General features: G+C 44.7%; 1 protein-coding gene across 2 annotated transcripts in view; it reads left to right on the top strand.

Moving 5' to 3' along the window:
- Positions 1-21559, top strand: part of ank2b (ankyrin 2b, neuronal) — a 153441-nt gene that overhangs the window by 32096 nt on the left and 99786 nt on the right. The window contains exon 1 of one of the 2 annotated variants that reach the window (XM_068599595.1): positions 1632-1850. The exons of the other annotated variant lie outside the window; for it this stretch is intronic. Within the exon in view, the coding sequence (XP_068455696.1) occupies positions 1764-1850 (87 nt within the window). The 5' untranslated portion in view covers positions 1632-1763. Of the gene's footprint in view, positions 1-1631; positions 1851-21559 lie in introns of those variants that run through there. 2 annotated transcript variants of the gene reach the window in all.

Raw genomic sequence — 21559 nt, 5'->3', positions numbered from 1 at the left:
AGCTCATGGCCATCGGTGAGGATTTGACAAAGATCAACCGGTAAAACTGAGAGCCCTGCCTCTAGACTCATCTCCCATCCACCAGTCGCCTTGACACCTTTTTGATTTAAACGACCCGGTCACAGTTCAGCTTCCCATATCTTCTGCCTCCTCACAAGTCTCTTAACTGCTTCCCGTTTCCCTTACTTGCATCTTTTCCTCATCCTACTCCCCCTCACCAGAGATGCATGGAGAGACACAAGGAAGCCATGCGAGGAGAGAGGACACAAAGAGAGAGGAATATGAGGAAACATGCTTTAAGAAGCGACACTCAAGAATGATCAGCCTCATGTGACTGAAGGACCATACTTGTTTTCTACAGTGTGATATGGTGCGGCAGTGTACAGTTCAGCCTGAATGTTTCCTTCTGGAAGAGCCCTGGAAGATGTTCATGTAGTGGTGCAGATGCTGTCGACCAATCAAATCACCGCACTCAACATAAAAGTCGTACCATAATTTCATACCAGAGCCACCAGCACTGCAAAAGACACTGCACATCCTTACAAGAGCATATGAGTCCATTCTACATGTTTATAACACGGGTTAGGGTCACCTCATCCTTGGGGTTGGTGTTGGGGTTAGGGTCACCTCTCCCTTGGTGCTGGTGTTGGGGTTAGGGTCACCTCCCCCTTGGTGCTGGTGTTGGGGTCACCTCCCCCTTGGTGTCGGGGTTAGTGTCACCTCCCCCTTGGTGTTGGGGTTAGGGTCACCTCCCCCTTGGTGCTGGTGTTGGGGTCACCTCCCCCTTGGTGTCGGGGTTAGTGTCACCTCCCCCTTGGTGTTAGGGTCACCTCCCCCTTGGTGCTGGTGTTGGGGTTAGGGTCACCTCCCCCTTGGTGTTGGGGTCACCTCCCCCTTGGTGCTGGTGTTGGGGTTAGGGTCACCTCCCCCTTGGTGTTGGGGTCACCTCCCCCTTGGTGCTGGTGTTGGGGTTAGGGTCACCTCCCCCTTGGTGTTGGGGTAAGGGTCACCTCCCCTAGGTGCTGGTGTTGGGGTTAGGGTCACCTCCCCCTTGGTGTTGGGGTAAGGGTCACCTCCCCATTGGTGTTGGTGTTGGGCTTAGAGTCACCTCCCCCTTGGTGTTGGGGTAAGGGTCACCTCCCCCTTGGTGTTGGTGTTGGGCTTAGAGTCACCTCCCCCTTGGTGTTGAGGTTAAGGTTAGGGTCACCTCCCCCTTGGTGTTGGGGTCACCTCCCCCTTGGTGTTGGGGTTAGGATCACCTCCCCCTTGGTGTTGGTTTTGTTTGCTACTGTTATGTCTGAATGATCTCTTCACAGTGAGATGAATATTTCTGGTCTTTGATTTACGTATCTTCCCTCACTTCTGGCATTACACTTTCTATTAAAGAGAATAATTCAAGAATAATCAAAAAACTCAAAGCTGCTCAAAACGCACACACGTGTGTGTGTGTGTGTGTGTGTGGCGACTATTTTGGTTCGCCAGTGAGGTTTCCAGATAAACAGTGGTGGCAGCTGCTGCCATAGCAACACCATTGTGCTCCTCCTTCTCTCCTCCTCCTGGCGACCACTCCCCCCCCCCCTCCCCCCCCCCCCCCCCCTGCCTCTCTGGCTCTGCTCTCCACAACAGTCAGAGAGGGAGGACCAGAGAGGAGAGAGGTCGGCTCGCTTTGTTCCACTGAGGAGAGAGAGAGCAGGAGAGTGGATACAGAGGAGAAGAGGAGAAAAGAGGAGGAAATAAAGGAGAACAGGGTGCTCTGGGAGAGAATGAGCGAGGAGAACCACTCCCACTACCGGCTGGACCCCAGCGACCGCCTCAACGGGCTGGGACAGAGGAGGAAGAGACCCAAGAAGGTACATGAATGGATGGAGAGCCACATGGTTCATAGAGGGGGGAGCAGCAGCTTAGGTTAGAGGTGGAGAACTGTGGAGGAAGAGGAGAAGGGGGAGGAGGAGGAGGGAATGTTTGTGATTCCTTTTTGTGGTGTCAGGGAGTGGTCTTCAGATTGAGCTTATTATTCCTGCTAATGCTGATTTTGCTCCACACCACCATATCCACCTTCATATCCATCTCCACCTTCATCTCCACCTCTATCTCCATCCTTATCTCCACCTCTATCTCCACCTCCACAACTGTTGTAAAGCTATTTCCCAGAGGGAGGTCTGCTCTCCATCATCTTGATAAATGACTCCCTCATCTCTTATTCTCCGTTTCTTTGTGTGTTGTTGTTGTTGTTGTTGTGAACACCTCTGGGTGCTGAGTAGTGGGCGGAGGCTGCTCTCGCACGCTGACAGGGTGGGTCCTGCTCCCTCTTTGTGTGCCTGTTGTTGTGGACGACGTCACGCTCAGCTTCAGCTCTCAGGAGGTTAGGAAGTCTTCAGGTTGTTCTTCTCATCACAGGAAGTCCTTATGTTGACTTGCAGAACTTTGTTCCCATTGGTTAGAGCAAATCTTAAAATGACAGAAAAGGGTGTCGACAAAACACCTCCCACAATTCCACCACCACACACCGTTGACTCCGATGAACTCCAAACAGCCTTTTTCATTGACACACAATAATGACTACTTTCCAGTAAAGACTTAGATAAAATTATAGAATACAAACAGGAAAGCAATTAGCACGTAGCCACGCCTCCATTCATAGACCAGAAGGGCCGCTGCCTGAGGGCGTGTCTGCTGCTTTAATGCCAAAAAGAATCATGAAAAAGACCAAGGATATGCTAACTAGTTGTTTGTGAAGCCAACACGTCACCAACACTTGGTAATATATTTACATTTAAATGAATATGAATATACATACAAACAAATGTGAAAGATTCAAGGTGTTATCCCTTTCCTTTGGTTCGTGCATCCCCTCGAAGAAAATACAAGTGTTCCCATTCAACACAACGCAGCTCACAGAGAGCAGACAGGTCGTACGGATGAATCCCCGTTAAGCAATCACAGTTTAGTGAACATGTCCGACAGTTCAGGAGAACCTGCCCATGAATGATTCAACTTTTTATGTTAAAACACATTATGATTATTATGATTAATACCACATCAGTTAAACTGTCTGTTAGTATTATTATTAATAATAAGGCTGAAATGAGACATTTGAGTTGTAGACTTGTTGAAGAAATCCAACAATTTTCATGTCTTCATTGTCAGTATTGCTGAATATACAAAAGTGAATTGTTGGTGGAAGCAGAGGCAAAGCATTTGGCAGCATTATAAATGGATGAATTATTGATACGCTTCCTCCCCCACTCTGAGAAAGTCACACAAATACACAAATAAACATATACACAAATACTCATAGTCAAATACATATATACACATATACACAAATACCCATAGGCAGCAGTGTGAGCCTGATGGGAGCGGCTCTTTACGGAGCGGTGATTGCTCTTTATGGAGCGGTGATTGCTCTTTACGGAGCGGTGATTGCTCTTTATGGAGCGGCGATTGCTCTTCATGAAGTGGTGTTTGCTCTTTATGGAGCAGTGATTGCTCTTTATGAAGTGGTGATTGCTCTTTATGGAGCGGTGATTGCTCTTTATGGAGCGGCGATTGCACTTCATGAAGTGGTGATTGCTCTTTATGGAGCAGTGATTGCTCTTTATGAAGTGGTGATTGCTCTTTATGGAGGGGTGATTGCTCTTCATGAAGTGGTGATTGTTCTTTATAGAGTGGTGATTGCTCTTTATGGAGCGGTGATTGCTCTTCATGAAGTGGTGATTGCTCTTCATGAAGTGATGATTGCTCTTTATGAAGTGTTGATTGCTCTTTATGAAGTGGTGATTGCTCTTTATGGAGCGGTGATTGCTCTTCATGAAGTGGTGATTGCTCTTCATGAAGTGGTGATTGCTCTTCATGAAGTGGTGATTGCTCTTTATGAAGTGTTGATTGCTCTTTATGAAGTGGTGATTGCTCTTTATGGAGCGGTGATTGCTCTTCATGAAGTGGTGATTGTTCTTTATAGAGTGGTGATTGCTCTTTATGAAGTGGTGATTGCTCTTTATGAAGTGTTGATTGTTCTTTATAGAGTGGTGATTGCTCTTTATGAAGTGGTGATTGCTCTTCATGAAGTGGTGATTGCTCTTCATGAAGTGGTGATTGTTCTTTATAGATTGATGATTGCTCTTTATGGAGCAGTGATTGCTCTTTATGGAGCGGTGATTGCTCTTCATGAAGTGGTGATTGCTCTTCATGAAGTGGTGATTGCTCTTAATGGAGCGGTGATTGTTCTTTATGGAGCGGTGATTGCTCTTTATGAAGTGGTGATTGTTCTTTATGGAGCGGTGATTGCTCTTTATGGAGCGGTGATTGCTCTTTATGAAGTGGTGATTGCTCTTAATGGAGCGGTGATGGTTCTTTATGGAGCGGTGATTGCTCTTTATGAAGTGGTGATTGCTCTTAATGGAGCGGTGATGGTTCTTTATGGAGCGGTGATTGCTCTTTATGAAGTGGTGATTGCTCTTAATGGAGCGGTGATGGTTCTTTATGGAGCGGTGATTGACAGAGAGGAGCTTCAATCCTTCATATTTGGACACAAACACAGCTCATGTTTCGCTGGTAGAAAGCTGTGTTTAATACGGTGTGTTCTAAGCTCTTCCATCTTTAATCCTCCACTGCCTCATTAAAGCTCCCCTCACAGCATGGTGAGGAAGACCGGGGCCATGATGAAGATGAAGGTGTCTTTCTGTCCTGAGGGCGAGGACAGCTTGGAGCCGTCACATTGGTGTTTTGTTTCAACAGAGTTCAGCGATTTTAAAGCCTTTTTTTTAGTCTGTGACTCAGCATTTTCTCATTTGGATTAAAATACAGAGACTCTGTTATATTGGCTTTTCTGTTGAGCCAGTTATCCAGGAATACAAATATACAAAATGCTTTTGTTTGCTTATTACTTATGATGTGAACAGTGACAGCTTTGGGTTGATACTAAAATGATATTGAGGCTCATTGCATTTCACCTGATGTTATGCTCCATCAGCAAACAAACCGACAGAAGCTGTTGTCACACATCTCATTTACAACATACACATATTCTCAATTGTGTTTTCTGCATTTTCACTCTGCCTAACAACAATCCTGGAGGACAGCAAGCATCCCTTCCTATTGGTGCATAAAAACAGTGAGCATTGTTTTTCTCACTAAAGCATGACGAGGTGTTTGACGCGTGAAGCTGGAGACCACGCCGACGTATTGTGTTGTATTGAATGGTCCCCAGGTGATGAATCCTAATGGTTCTGGTGGACCTCTGACCTTTCATCCAGCAGCATTGTCAGGTTTTCGGCTCCTGAACTTTGCTCTTGGTTAAGGTTTGAGAAGGATCATGATCACGGCTAGAAGACACCAACTCTCCTTGGGAGATGCAAAAGGAAGAGCAGTGATACTGTGTTTGCTGACAACGACACCCTGAACTCCTCCACCCTGCTGCCGGCTTTGCCTCCACAGTAACAGCAATGATGCTCATGACCTCCAGACGGGTCAGGAGCTGGAGATGTGTGTGCGGAAGGTGTGTGTACGCGTGTGTGTCTGACTGTGTGTTTGTGTGTGTGTTCATATAGTTATGGATCTCAATGATCTAGAATAATGTTTCTATGCTTAAGTTGTGTGTTTTGAGCTGTGTTTGGAGCCTGTTAAATCCGCATAGTCTCAGTGCTCGACTCTTCACCCTGGTGCGGTCTCGGTGCTCGACCCTTCACCCTGGTGCGGTCTCGGTGCTCGACCCTTCACCCTGGTCCGGTCTCGGTGCTCGACCCTTTACCCTGGTGCGGTCTCGGTGCTCGACCCTTCACCCTGGTGCGGTCTCGGTGCTCGACCCTTCACCCTGGTGCGGTCTCGGTGCTCGACCCTTCACCCTGGTGCGGTCTCGGTGCTCGACCCTTCACCCTGGTGCGGTCTCGGTGCTCGACCCTTTATCCTGCATCTTTCTTGGACGGCAAAGAACACAGATGGTCTGTGAGGATGACACCCAGACGTCGCCATGGTAACCAAGAGGCTTGGCGCCAAAAGAAAACCTTCGGTTGAAAACATCTGAGGCGTCATGTTGTGCCCTGGCACAATGTTCTCAGAAGTCTTTCTGTTATTTAGTCTGATGAGTGATGATTCAGGTCAGGTGCTGACTGACTGATCCACCTGCTTTCAAAGGTTGGGTTCAGAAGAGCTTCTTGGCTCTTCTTTCCATTCTGAGGAAAGGAAGAAAAAGAGATGACATTGAGATTGAGAGGGTGGGAACTAACGCGTCTCACGAGCGTTTGATGTAAGGATGCGGTGGACATCAGGAAAGGACTTCACCCCGTCTCCCTGTGCTCTCAGTGTCTCAGTGCTGCACCGCTCCCATCGTGGCATGTGTTTGACTCTGTGTACACTGTCAGGACTATTGCTTCCTCTTACTCCCCTGCACACCTCACATTTATTTACTGAAACACACGTCACTTCAACATACACTTTAATTTCAAGACACGTCACTTTAACACACTTTAATCACACATGTCACTTCAACATATACTTTACACCCTCATGTTATTTGTTGTCCGGGCACTTACCTTTAGCTCATACTACAGTTCTCAGGGAAAGTCCTTTATTTTAGGTAGTAGCCATGTCCTGTTTCTTTACTTCTTTTACTTTTATAACATTCACTTATTTCATGTAAAATGTATGTTGGGTGTCAGCTCTACTGGATTTACTTACTTTAGTTTAGCATTTTCATTTTGTAATTAAGAATTTCTGCAGAAACACATCACTTATGGATTCAAACCAAAGTGACTATTTGTCTGATGAAATGCCAAACCCAGTCAGGCCCACGTTAGCACTATGTTTATAATAATAATAATAATAATAATAATAATAATAATAATAATTAGTGGGGGACAGGTTGGAAAGCCAGCTCGGTGCTGAAGTGTGAGTTCTCAGTCTGACACTTGTAGGCGTCTTCCATCTCACTTATAGATGGGAATATGTATTAATGAGTGGATGTGTCCATTATTAATACTTGGAGTCGGCTTCTGGGTCAATGCAGCTTCTCCGGTTCAGATGATGCAAAGCGTTCAGTGACAGGTCACAGGGCTGAACACCAGGTAGTTATTTATGGTTTATGGTCCCTGCAGAAGTCTTTGATTTCAGTCCAAATGAACATACTGTATCTTCTCAGGTCATCCTGAGACATTGAAAATCAATGTCTAAATGCTTTTTCCAAACCTTATGGATAACGGTTTATTAATCTCTTGACCAGAGACCAGTCTCTGCTCTTGGTGTGTGTTTTCATGCATATTCAATCATTCCCCAGCCTGTGTAGGAATTATAGAATCAAAAAGAAACCAACAGAATTAATCAAGCTATATTTATGTTTCTATCGATAACCTTGAGTCTTAGTCTCCGGTCCTAACCCCTGGAGGGGCCACGCTGGGCCCTGTGGGTAACACTGGTGGGAAGTGTACCGAGATAAAATAATTATCAAGAAAAGGTTACCAGGTAACAACAGAGTGTGTGTGTGTGTGTGTGTGTGTGTGTGTGTGTGTGTGTGTGTGTGTGTGTGTGTATATGTTGGGCTGGAGACAACATTTCAAAGAGCACCATGGCAGAAATGGCCTTGATCCAGCTTGATTAAATAGCATACCATGTAACCTTTGCCCTTCAAAGCGAGGACAGGTGTGTGTGTGTGTGTGTGTGTGTGTGTGTGTGTGTGTGTGTGTGTGTGTGTGTGTGTGTGTGTGTGTATGCACGCTATCAATCTTCCAGGCCTTATGTCTTCCTAATATACACCTCATGTTGTAGAAATGCAGTAGGTCTTATTAGATTTACGGTATTAACTTGTTTCTATCCAGTGCAATGTCAAGGGCAGGACTTCTTTTGAGACCCGGAGAGAATGAGTTGCATTTTTCCATCTGTCATTCAAAATGCTCTTACCCAACAAACGAATTCTGATACTCGTGTTGGTCCAGATCGAAACAAAAGCATCATAGGGATTAGAGGAATGACAAACGAAAACACAAGATGACTTAAAAGCATTTAGAGAATAAGTTCTAGTTCAAGTTTATTTTCTCAAGAGGGACAATGTACATTAATGAACACTTAAAATTAAAATGTAAATGCACCCAATTCCAGCCGCAGGGCTGATTTCCATTGCCTGTTCCCCTGCCAGAATGTACAGGCTGAGGAAAATAAATAGAAAATAAAGTTACAAAATCGGTCCTGTTTTTCTGTCTATCACCCGTTCTCTCCTCAGCCTCACTCTCCTCAACTAATCCCTTATTCACGACATGACATTGGAAAGAATTACTGGACAAGCGCCAACATTCCGGTGAACGATTGAATTTCCTGTGTGGATTTGGAAGGACTGACTTGTTGAACTGAGCACAGGTAGAGTCTACAACAACGACTGTACACAACACACGGATGTAGTCGCCAACAGCTTTGTGGACAAAGGTTTGGAAGCCTTGAGTTTGATGCTTTGGCAATTGCCATCTTGGTTCTTGTCCGTTACTATCTTGTTTTTATGAAACCAGAAGTAGAGAAAACGAAAGCTGAATAAGACATTGTAGGCATTCACAAACTACACCCTGAAGCATAAACTGCTTTGTGGTCTTCTTGACTCTAAATAGGACCATCATGTACTTTACATGATACATTATGTGTTGAATTGAAACCATAAATGTTTAAAATGATGACTGAGGTAATATCTTAACTGAGAAGTAAGATCATTTTCTAATAGACTTATCTGCAACCCGACTTGTTGTTAGAGGAGTCCTATAGGACTAGAGGAGTCCTTAAGGCAGATGCAGGGCTGCAAAAGACAAGTTTAATGTATACAAATTGGGTCAGGCTTTACTTCATTTTATACCTATACTCAATCCATTTACTCACTTCACCTCTACTCAATCCATCAGGCCGTTTCAGTTTTTCTATCAACATAGAGGAAACTGTTACATTGAACGTAACCTAACCCATATCATTTTTAATATTTAACATAAAGCCCCATCTTTCCCTGGCCGTGACCAAGTGTTATAATAGCTTATACCTGCAGAGACGTCACCCATTGTCCAATAGCAAAGTTCGGAGCTTTGTAAATGTACTTATAGATCTCGTCTAGTCTACTGGCCAGTCAAAGCACTTTTACACTACTTGGCATCACCTGCCAAAAGACACATCAACAAGGACCAGCGGAGCCAGGGATCGAACCACCGATCCTCTGACTGAAGGACGGCTCTGCTCACCATTGAGCCTCAGTCACATTTGTACCCTTGATCATCCATCAACCTCCTCCGCAGGCCTTCTGTTAAGAAATAAGAGCAGGGTTCAGTATTTTGAAGCTATCATGTTAATCAAATACTTTTGCTCCTTTTCTGAATATGGTCGAGCTGGACTTGACTGGCTGCACTGGAAATGATTTGGGTGTGACATCACTGCTGCCACAAGAGAACGAAGGGGGTCGGTGCATGGATGGAAGGAGGCTGGATACTGGGGAAGGTTGTCAGTTCAGCTGAGTGTGAAGGAGCAGGCAGAGAAAAGCGAAGATAGACTTGATTTCTGTATTGTACACACGACAGCAACAGCAGCTTGTATTTGCTAATGGATGCTACCTACATGGTCGATGACACAAAGATGAATGTTATCTTGAGATTTGTCTTGAATGACTTGAGACTTGAATGGGACTTGAGACTCGCCATGAGACTTGACATGAGACTTGAGACTCGCCATGAGACTTGCCATGAGACTTGACTTGAGACTCGCCATGAGACTTGACATGAGACTTGAGACTCGCCATGAGACTTGCCATGAGACTTGACTTGAGACTCGCCATGAGACTTGAGACTCGCCATGAGACTTGCCATGAGACTTGCCATGAGACTTGAGACTCGCCATGAGACTTGCCATGAGACTTGAGACTCGCCATGAGACTTGCCATGAGACTTGAGACTTGCCATGAGACTTGCCATGAGACTTGAGACTCGCCATGAGACTTGCCATGAGACTTGAGACTCGCCATGAGACTTGCCATGAGACTTGAGACTCGCCATGAGACTTGCCATGAGACTTGAGACTAGCCATGAGACTTGCCATGAGACTTGAGACTCGCCATGAGACTTGACTTGAGACTCGCCATGAGACTCGCCATAAGACTTGCCATGAGACTTGACTTGAGACTCGCCATGAGACTTGAGACTAGCCATGAGACTTGCCATGAGACTTGAGACTCGCCATGAGACTTGACTTGAGACTCGCCATGAGACTCGCCATGAGACTTGCCATGAGACTTGCCATGAGACTTGACTTGAAACATACCATGGGACTTGAGACCTGAATGGGACTTGCCATGAGACTCGCCATGAGACTTGAGACTCGCCATGAGACTTGTCATGGGACTTGACTTGAGATTTGTCTTCAAGGTCTTAGGACTGCACATGAGACGTGAGACTTGCCATAGGACTTGGGACTCACAATGAGACTTGTCATGGGACTTGGGACTTTCCATTGGACTTGACATGGGACTTAAGACTTGTCTTCAAGGACTTAGGACTGCACATGAGACTTGAGCCTCAATGGCCCATTTGCTACACTGCGTAGAGGTAATGAATGAACACATTTATTTTAAAGCCTACATTAACTAGACCAACATGGAGAGTCCATAATTAGTGATGTCAGCATGTGTGAAAATGTCTGAAACCCACTAAACTAAACAGCAGCCGTGTCAGCCAAAGAAGAGGAGGCATCCATGTTGAGAGATTTTATATCTGGAACTCAAAGCCAGGCTCATCAAACACTTCCAGTCTGAGACTAACAGCAACTTAGGACTGACAGCCAGGAAACATTGCTTCAGTAACTCCTCTGATGCAGCTCTCAAGAATTCGACCACAGCAGCCATGATGGAGGAAACAAGCTGTGACTACAAACCCCAACTGATCTGTACAGGATGACACTATTACACTGGCACTCATAGCAAGAACATCCCGTACACCGCTAACACCACTGCAGCCCCAATCCCTGTCGCTGCAACATGAACTGGCAACACACCTGCAGCCTCGGGCGTGCCTCAGAGACAACTGCTCCAACCACTTTTTCCACCACACTATCAAAAAAAAACAACTCCAAAGTGAATGTGCTCTGAAACCTGACAGGGTCAGAACACCAGCAACTAAATCACTGTGTATACAGGGCCACCCCAACTCTGTGCCACAAAAATCACCCCAACCAGATTGTACATTTCACTCATCGAGGTACACCTGCCTTTTAAATCAGTCTCTGCACATCATGACAATTATTACCAGCAACCAACTTCGCTACACAAATCCAACCCTGGTCCATCAGATATGTCGGCTTCAGACTTGCACTGAAGATGTAAGACTTGTCCATGACTCGTCTCAAATAAGAGACTGGACTTTGACTTCCTCTAAAAGACCTAATGACGACTCTAGTCAAGGTTTTAAAAAAACTAATCTCAGATTAAGGATGTTTATCTCGTACCTGAGCAGAACGCTCTTCTACAGTGAAGCGTCAGACCAGATGCCCTGTTTGGAAAAGACATTTCTAAATGACGTCCTCGCAGAACACAGCAGTCCAGGTCAGTCTGGACTGCTGTGTTCTGCGAGGACGTCATCTAGAAATGTCTGTTGCTTCTACAGTCTATTATTTCTCTCACATCTCAGCATTGTGGTTCAGTCAGCAGTGTTCTAGAAACAAAAGACAGTGTCTCAGTTTTCCTTGACACATAAATGATCTTGATAATAGTGACTTTCACTGCTGCTGCTCAGCCGTTTTGTTCAGTGTCACATTTCCCATCTGACACAATCATCCACTGAGAGAAGCCTTAGTCATTCCACCTCCTCTCTGTGGAGACGCCAGACCACCTACAGCAGGAAAGGAAGCCACGTTCACAACGCTTTCAGGGCTTTCTCATCCCAGTGGGCTGTCAGACTGAAGGCAGCCAATCAGAATAATTGTCCAGAATGCCTCAGTCTATACATATGGCCTGCTGCTAACCAACCATCTGTGCTCTGTTTACACCACGGAAAAGGCTATAATCTCTCATGACTTAAGTGAGTTTTGAGATGAAGTGAGGTTTGAGTTGCTGTTTACAATTTCTGAATGTTTCATCGAGGATATGCTCATTATTACTCCAGTAAAACGGGATTTCACACCTCAGCAAAGATTTTAAGGTACAGCGACGATAGTAATGTCATGTTTTTTTTTTAGGTGTGACTGAATATTTGACTATTTCATCCAATCTGAGGATTAGGGCTGGATTTTTACATATAGACAAACGTCTGTTATAGCCTTTGCCAAAACAGTTCACACAATGCTGATTATAATGGGGTTGGTAATGACTTTTAATGAAGGCATACATTTTGTGTTTGAAGGAACTCCTTGCTATTCTCCTGGAACAATTCTGGTTGGTAACATTTGTAAATCCTCCTTTCAACATTTATCTTTCCTTAATGTTTCTCCTAGTACTTGTCAAATGGCAAAGATGCAATCTCTAAACTAAAAAGAAATGCAAGGTATTGTAATTTAAGATATTTGAAGTCAAACCAACCAACAACATTATGCTCAGTTATACATGTATTAATATTCTTACGTATCTCTGTCATTATGTTCACAAAGTAATGTACATTATTGTGTCTTGGTACTTTGTATTTAAGGGATACACAGGTTGGTGAATGGTGATTCTCCGGGTCAGACTCTTGGCCTCGAGTAGCCCGAGCGTGGAGCCAGATGCAGATGTGTGGTGAAACAAAGTCACTTTATTCTTTCCAGGAAAGGCAGCATTCTCAAAAAAAAAAAACAGGACTCGGACGGAACGGAACAAACGCATCGACAGGATGAGGATCGGGAACAGGACTAGAACAGACACACACACGGTACAACTGGACGAGGCAACAGACGACACACAGCGCTTAAGTAGGACGAGTGGGTGACGAGACACATCAGGGACGGTGTGGCTGATTGACAGCAGGAGGAAACCATCAGGGACCCGGGCGGACAATCAGACAGAGCCGGAGCAGGAAGCGCCGGGAACACAGAACACAAGCGACACGCACTACAAAATAAAACAGGAACCCAGAAAAACCCAAACGGGACCCTGTGTGCTGCTGAGCTACATGACGTAACCACTCGTGCCAAATCAGCCTCAGGCCATGCTTTCGGATGTTTGACCTCGGCCTCGCTACCGTTTCCAGGCATAAAAGCGGCTTCAGAAGACGTTCATTTTGTTGCTTTGACCTCTGCAACTCTTGGACTCCCACCGACTTCCTGATTGAAGGTTGACCTTTCTGTGGCTGCTGAGGGGTCTGCTGGGGATTTGAGGAGATTTGCTGTGGTGTTGTTTTATTGGACTGAACGGTTGGGTGGAGGCAGGTGGAGGTCCATAGAAAACCCGGATTCAAATTCTCACTTTTAGCCAGAATGATGGATTAGATAATCTGTAGCAAATCAACCCTTTCATGCTTGAAATGAAGCAGGTTCTTTTCCTGGTGTGTGCAGCTGGTGTCTGTATTCGGCCAGCAACGTAAGTGAGTTGCTGTTCTTTTAACCTTTTAAAGTTACTTGCAAAATGATGTAAGATACACCAAATTAAATTACATTTTCAAAGGAATCCTTTATACGTACTGTAAAATAAGCTTGTTTTTTGGGTCAATGATTATGTCCTTGCTTTAAGTGACCAGCTTTGCACCTGTTGTTGAACATACTAAGATGATGAATTCAGCAAAGGACAATCACACTGACAGGACCAAGGAGGCCATGACAACATGTTGAAGTATTTGTATTATTCACCCAGAAGTGGTTTCTGTGACTGCAACCACTTTCTTGGACTTTCTTTGGCCGAGTCTTTCTGTTGCCTAATCTTCTGATATCCGTCTTTTCAACATCCCTCTCTGCACGTTCCCTTTCCCCCGCCACCTCGCCTTGTAGTCCATCTGTATCTTTGGAGGCATGAAGCCTTAATGAATGTCTAGCCCACAGTGGTTGGGCTAATCCTGTTAGCTCGGCTCTGTAGCGGGTCCCATTCACTGGGCCTCACCACCAACATCAGCTTTTGTTTCCCATAATCCCATTGGCATCGCCTCGCCACACGCCTCCCAGACACACAGAGGCATCGATACAGTTGCACCTCAATATTATTCTTGGCCTTCTCATACATAAGAACAGACACACGCCGAGTGAGACAAGACGTCCTGCTAAATCTGTTGCTTTGTACTAGAAACTACATTTCCCCTTCTGCATCAGGAATGCTTGAGTGACACCTGGTGTGCAACATGATAAAGCACTAGTGTGACAGGAGGTAAGTTACAACAAAAAAACAAGCGTTTGTTTGATTTGTTTTGAAGCATTTGGTTTATACAAGATGTCAGTCATCCATCAGTGGATGTGGTGCAGTGGCAGACGTTCTCTCTTTAATCCTCCTGCTGGTTCTGATCAAGGCTGGTGGACTGAACATTGGACTCCATATTGACTATGGTTACCAAATTTAAAATGAAACCAAAATGGAACTTACCATATGAAAGATTTCAAAGCTTTCCACTTGTGCTTACTGCTAGACTGTGCGTCAAGCCACACTTTGAATTGTCGATGCTCAGTACGGTGAAGTAATGGAAGTCAGCATCGTGTGCCAGTGTGTCGTAGCAGAAGTCATCCGACACAGCGTCTGGGACATAACGCAAGGTCCTGGCTGGCCAGAGTTTCTCACCCAGCACGTCGACAACTTTTCAGTAATATGGAGTCCAGCCTGTAAAAGAGGAATTCTATTTGTTTGAAACGTGAAACAATGAACACCATACCGCTGTGCACCTCTTCATGTATACATATTTAACCATTTGATAAAAGGATTTGTTTAAAATCCTTAGAATGAATATGTAGATGAGACATTCTCGGCAGGATGGAGATATATCTATAACTCCCCTCCAGGAAATACACGAGGCCTAGTTCTTTGCTACTGATGGATTTATTCTTCTCTTGTAGAGCGACCATCCTCAATCCACCTTCCATCATCCACCGTCGAACTGTTTAAACATACATTTCACATACAAAACAAGTTAGCGTTCACTTAACACGATAAACTAAAACACGTAAATGTGCGCGACAAATTAACAAGTTAACAAAACGTACCTCGCTGGCTGCACACAACTAGAGGGAAATTAAGTCCAAATTGGCAAATAAAAATACTTAAAAAATACTTGCATTCTTTAGCATAGTACTGAAAACCGTTTACCGCTCGCTACATGTCTTCAGGAGCGTGTAACAAAGAAATGCGTCCCAGCACAACATAAACAGAAAAGATAGTTCCTACGTGTAAACAAAATCAATATTCAAGTAACAGGTAGAAAACATAAAAATAAGATTATAAAATAACATAAATAATATTTATGGCAGTTAAAATATCACTTTTAAATAAAATATTCAACTTGCTTTATATTACAGCAATTAAGATTCACACTGGTTCACACTGTACTCACTAAAATAACTGCTGAGATATGACATGACTGCTTATTAGGTACAACGGGGCAAAAAAGATGAGCAGTCAGAAAAACAGGTAGGAAAAAAACAATCACAATTTCGCTAACTTAGTTACATTATTTGGAAACAAAACCAGAAGTGTGCGTACACGTGATGTCACAAATGACCCTTTTGAGTTCCCACAATTCATGCTGCCTGTAAACACAGTTCAAGCAGAAAGTCTCTGTCTGCTGTGATTGTTTCCACTAGATAGTTCATAGTTTGACTCTTTTTGCTGAATGATCATCGGACATGGGTCATTTGGTTTCTTGTCTGGTTGGCCCTACTTTAGATGAGAAGTTAAATGGTATAACTTCTAGAATCAATGGCCAGAGCTATGAAAATAAAATCTAAGTTTGTAATCAACTGCATTTTCCTTAAGCACATCCTCCATTGGAGGTCATGGAAAGTCATAATTCATAAATAAAGATCTGTCTAACCTAATGGAGTTATATATACATAAATATAGAGCTAAAACTATAATTCTTATCTTTAAACATCCAGCTTTAACCCTCATTAGGTCATTAAGTTGATCAGTAGGATATCAGTACGTGACAGTCAGCAGTAATGTGCGTACGTGTTTTGAGTCGTGTTGTTGGGCGTTCACATTCCAGAATCTCTGCATGTCACAAGGTTACATTCATAGGAAGAGCCTGGTTGGGGATGAATTAAAGCCCATTTCAAATGACAAGGCCAGTCCCTCATGTGAGAGCAGTGCTGGAGACAAATGCTAAAGGCCAGTCCATTCATCAGCACAGAAAGATCGCCTTGTTACGCAAGACCTTCCACTGCACCTCGCGTCCTTCCACCCTTTGCTTCCCAGAAGTGACACAGAGGACAGAAACACAAGGCGATGCTGTCATCTGTATCGTGGAGATCTTTGTTGATGTTTAGGTCAGTGTCCAGCCTCAAATGAAGGAACTGAACCAGAAGTTCATCTCACACAATAGAGGGTCAGAGGATAAGAGCTCTGGAGACTTCTGCGTCGCCGGAGGACACAGACTGTCTAATTGGTCCGACAGAGCTTCATTTCCACATTAACTGCCTGATTGATAGTTCTAACTAGCCTCGTCCGATGTGTTTCATTAGTGTATATTACACTAGTGGGAGTTAAAGCATCTAGCCCAATTGAGTTAGTCAGAGAGGTTAATACCCCTTTGTGCTACAATCCTTTTCTGAGGAAGAAACAATCAAAATTAACCATATATTTTACATCCTTTTGTATCTATATTCTAATCTTCATCATCTTTTAAGATTTCTTTACGCTGCAAATCATTTAAGAGATTTCCACCTCCATCTTTCTATACAAAACAAGCTTTAGCATGCAGAACATTTGTAATTTATAGCGACCATGCAAATACATTTGAGCACAGGATAAAGTGCTGTTTGTAAAATGTCATTATTCTTTACATAATGAGAAGTGTGTGTGCAATGTGTTTCTCTGTGAATGTCCCATTGCTTGTTTACACAAGTGACTGCTTATCATGCTGCGTTCAGACAAAGATCCACCGTTAAAAACAAACAACAAACAAACATACACTTTTATTAATCCCCTTGGGGAAATTCTTCTCTGCATTTGACCGTCCTTGATGAAGGAGCACAAGACAGATCATGAAGTGTCACAGCGTTTACCTTTTCATCAAGACCCAGAGGTTACCTCACTAACCCTAGCTAACCCTCACTAACCTAGCTAACCCAAGATACCCTAGCTAGCACAAGCTAACCCTAACTAACCTAGCTAACCCAAGCTACCCTAGCCAACCCAAGCTAACCCTAACTACCCTAACGTGCGCACAATACTTCTAACTAGCCTAGCTAACCTAAGCTACCCTAGCTAACCCAAGCAACCCTAACTAACCCAAGCTAACCCTAACTACTCTAGCTAACCCAAGCTACCCTAGCTAACCCAAGCAACCCTAACTAACCCAAGCTAACCCTAACTACCTTAGCTAACCCAAGCTACCCTAACTAACCCAAGCTAACCCTAAATACCTTAGCTAACCCAAGCTAACCCTAGCTAACCTAGCTAACCCAAGCTAAAGGTTGGCAGGTAAGATGAGAAATTAATGCAGAAGTTATGTTTGGGTTTTGATCCCTTAGTGATCGCTATCGGGTCACCTTTGACCCCTGCACCTGTCACACACACACACACACACACACACACACACACTTTCACATATACATACTCATCCAGCTGACGTGTCGAAAGACAGTGTGTGTTTGCAGTGCAGACAAATGAAGATGTGTAATGAGTGTGTGCTCCTCAGCCCCCCCCCCCCCCAGTGTCCTGAGGCGGCGCTGAATAATCATCCGCCCTTAGCCCGCATCCATTATTCAACACCCTGTGGAGGGCACTGTGTGTGTGTGTGTGTGTGTGTGTGTGTGTGTGTGTGTGTGTGTGTGTTGATGTACCTGAGCATCGTCTTCTCTCAGTGTTGTTTCACGTGTATGTGTTGACGCACGCTGTATGGACGAGGGGAAATGTGTGTTAGAGTGTGTGTGGAGGTATGGAGGGGTGGAGGGGTGGAGGGATAGAGGGGTGGAGGGATAGAGGGATAGAGGAATAGAGGGATGGAGGAATAGAGGGATAGAGGAATAGAGGGATGGAGGAATAGAGGGATAGAGGAATAGAGGGATGGAGGAATAGAGGGATGGAGGAATAGAGGGATGGAGGGGTGGAGGGATAGAGGAATAGAGGGATGGAGGGGTGGAGGAATAGAGGGATGGAGGGGTGGAGGAATAGAGGGGTGGAGGGGTGGAGGGATAGAGGGATAGAGAGATGGAGGGGTGGAGGAATGGAGGGGTGGAGGAATAGAGGGGTGGAGGGATAGAAGGGTGGAGGGGTGGAGGAATAGAGGGGTGGAGGAATAGAGGGATAGAGGGATAGAGGGGTGGAGGGATAGAGAGATGGAGGGGTGGAGGAATAGAGGGGTAGAGGGATAGAAGGGTGGAGGGGTGGAGGAATAGAGGGGTGGAGGGATAGAGGAATAGAGGGATAGAGAGATGGAGGGGTGGAGGAATAGAGGGATGGAGGGATAGAGGGGTGGAGGGATGGAGGGGTGGAGGGATAGAGGAATAGAGGGGTGGAGGAATAGAGGGATAGAGGGGTGGAGGGATAGAGGGATGGAGGGGTGGAGGGGTGGAGGAATAGAGGGGTGGAAGGGTGGAGGGATAGAGGGGTAGAGGGATGGAGGGGTGGAGGGATAGAGGAATAGAGAGATGGAGGGGTGGAGGAATAGAGGGATGGAGGGACCAGCGTCTCCGTCTGTGGACGGCGTGGTGAGCTGCTGCTCGTGGAGGTTGATGCTCAGCAGCTTGTGAGAGGTTTCACTCTGTGAGCTGCAATGTGGTCGTTTTGTGACGACACGTTCACCGTCACAATAACACAACGTGTGCACGCTCATGGTGACGCTGCTTCAGCTGTAGCGCCACCTGCTGCCAGAAGCCGGCCACTGCAGGAGTCCTGAGAGGGAAGAGTGAACGTTCAGGTGTTCAGGACAGGAAGACAAACAGGATGCTTTGACTAATCGACATATTACTTTGATAGGATTAATATCCCATCTATGACGAGTGTTCACGGATTAGGAACTGCATGTCCACAACTACAGAAAAAGGGGAGGGCTTTGTAGTTTGTTGGGGGTTTTGCATAAAGGAGGGTCGTCTGATCTGCATATTTCTTCATGGAAATAAAGAACATTGCATTGCAATCCAACACAGAAGCACATCTATGGGTCAGGCTTCATTTTCCTCATCATCATAAACGAATAACAAGACTTTATTTAAACAGGTCGCAGGTCTGTGAACGAGAGACTGACAACATGTCGTCTCATCGCCTGATGCGTCTTTGTATCTGATGCGTCTTTGTTTCTGATGCATCTTTGTGTCTGATGCATCTTTGTGTCTGATGCATCTTTGTATCTGATGCATCTTTGTGTCTGATGCATCTTTGTGTCTGATGCGTCTTTGTATCTGATGCATCTTTGTATCTGATGCATCTTTGTATCTGATGCATCTTTGTGTCTGATGCATCTTTGTGTCTGATGCGTCTTTGTGTCTGATGCGTCTTTGTATCTGATGCATCTTTGTATCTGATGCATCTTTGTATCTGATGCATCTTTGTATTTGATGCATCTTTGTATCTGATGCATCTTTGTGTCTGATGCATCTTTGTATCTGATGCATCTTCATATCTGATGCATCTTTGTGTCTGATGCATCTTTGTATCTGATGCATCTTTGTGTCTGATGCGTCTTTGTATCTGATGCATCTTTGTATCTGATGCATCTTTGTATCTGATGCATCTTTGTATCTGATGCATCTTTGTGTCTGATGCATCTTTGTGTCTGATGCATCTTTGTATCTGATGCATCTTTGTATCTGATGCATCTTCGTATCTGATGCATCTTTGTGTCTGATGCATCTTCGTATCTGATGCATCTTTGTGTCTGATGAATCCTTCACTTGCTTCCGTCTTTAAAGCCCATCCCATTTTTTTTAACATGGACTTTGAAAACAACTTCATTGAAGTCCCCGATGACATCATCACTAAGACATGATTGTCTTCTGGACCAAGCAGGAGACGTTACGCAACCTCGTGCTCCTTCAACTGGTTCTTGTGTGAGAAATGATAACAACGTGATCTCAAAGTCTCTTCAAGTTGTAAATGTTCATCGTATGTGAAGTCAAAGAAAACACACAAGTGAGAATGCAGCAGGTGGTGTTTACGCAATACCTTTGTGTGTGTGTGTGTGTGTGTGTGCGTGTGCGTGCGTGCGTGCGCACACTGTCTCGTCTGCTTTCCATTGTGTCTTTATGGCAACGATTCTGATTCTGATTCTAGGTCAGAAGAAAAGACTCCTCTATTTGTGTCCATAATCCTCTCTGAGAATGCACACACCCCTCATTGTGCACACATCCGTGTGTGTGTGTGTGTGTGTGTGTGTGTCGGCTGCCGTGTGTTAATTCCTCCTGAACGTTACACAGTAATCCACTCAGTCAGAAAGACGGTCCTCCTCCTCTCCCCATGACACACACACACACACACACACACACACAGTACGCACACTTCCATCGTGGCTCAGAGGCAGAGTCACACACACACACACACACACACACACTCTGGATCTTTCCCGGGGCGTCGGGCCGTGAGCAGCATGGTGGTGGGAGCAGCCGGCCAGGTGAGCTCCGTTATGTCAAGAAGCTTTATTCATGTCTCGCTCTGGAGGAAAAGAGTTCAAACCTTTTGCATCTTGTAAGAATTAAATAATTCATTGGTGAAAAGTGTTATTGTGATGTAAAATCAAGAAAAAGATCACGGTGATTCAGCGCATTTAGTGTCAGAACCAACGTCTTGTTGGTGGAGAAGACGTCTGCTTCATGTGTTCAAGACCTTCTCTTTGAGATCTGCTTCATGTGTTCAAGACCTTCTCTTTGAGATCTGCTCCATGTGTTCAAGACCTTCTCTTTGAGATCTGCTTCATGTGTTCAAGACCTTCTCTTTGAGATCTGCTTCATGTGTTCAAGACCTTCTCTTTGAGATCTGCTTCATGTGTTCAAGACCTTCTCTCTGCCACTCAGCTGGACCTCGATCCGGCTTGAAGTATTTTCACTAGTTTACTGTCTTTTGTTTGCTGCTTCAAAGCTCAACGTTGCCTGAAGCCTTCTAACTAAACAGTCAGTGTGATGCCCCTCCCCTTCTCGTAGAGAAACCGCTTTGTACTTCCTGGATTTTTAACCCCTAATCCCTCTAGAACCAGGATCCCCACTGGATTAAAACCAGAAACACTCACTAGGCAGACAAAATGCTCACATAGGTTGCACGATTTTATTGTTATCTTTATAAGATATTCAGTGTAAACAGGTTAATTGCAGACACATTAAGCTATGTTTTGACAATATTAGTTGTTTTTTGCACAAATAGAACTTTATTTGCATTATTCTAACAACATAGTTCTGTCTCAAAGACCAGCTGGGTTGCAGGAGATTATTTGGGTCACCAATACTTTGGCTGAATGTCTTCTGCAGTCTTTTATCTGCAGTTCACCTGTGAGCCACACGAGGGAGCCTGCATGTTTGTTTTGTTTTCATA

Source organism: Clinocottus analis, unplaced genomic scaffold (genome assembly GCF_023055335.1).
Source record: "Clinocottus analis isolate CAN_PGR_092001 unplaced genomic scaffold, fCliAna1.0.p SCAF_49, whole genome shotgun sequence".
NCBI classification, from domain to species: Eukaryota; Metazoa; Chordata; class Actinopteri; order Perciformes; family Cottidae; genus Clinocottus; species Clinocottus analis.
This window is presented reverse-complemented; position numbering and strand designations above follow the sequence as displayed.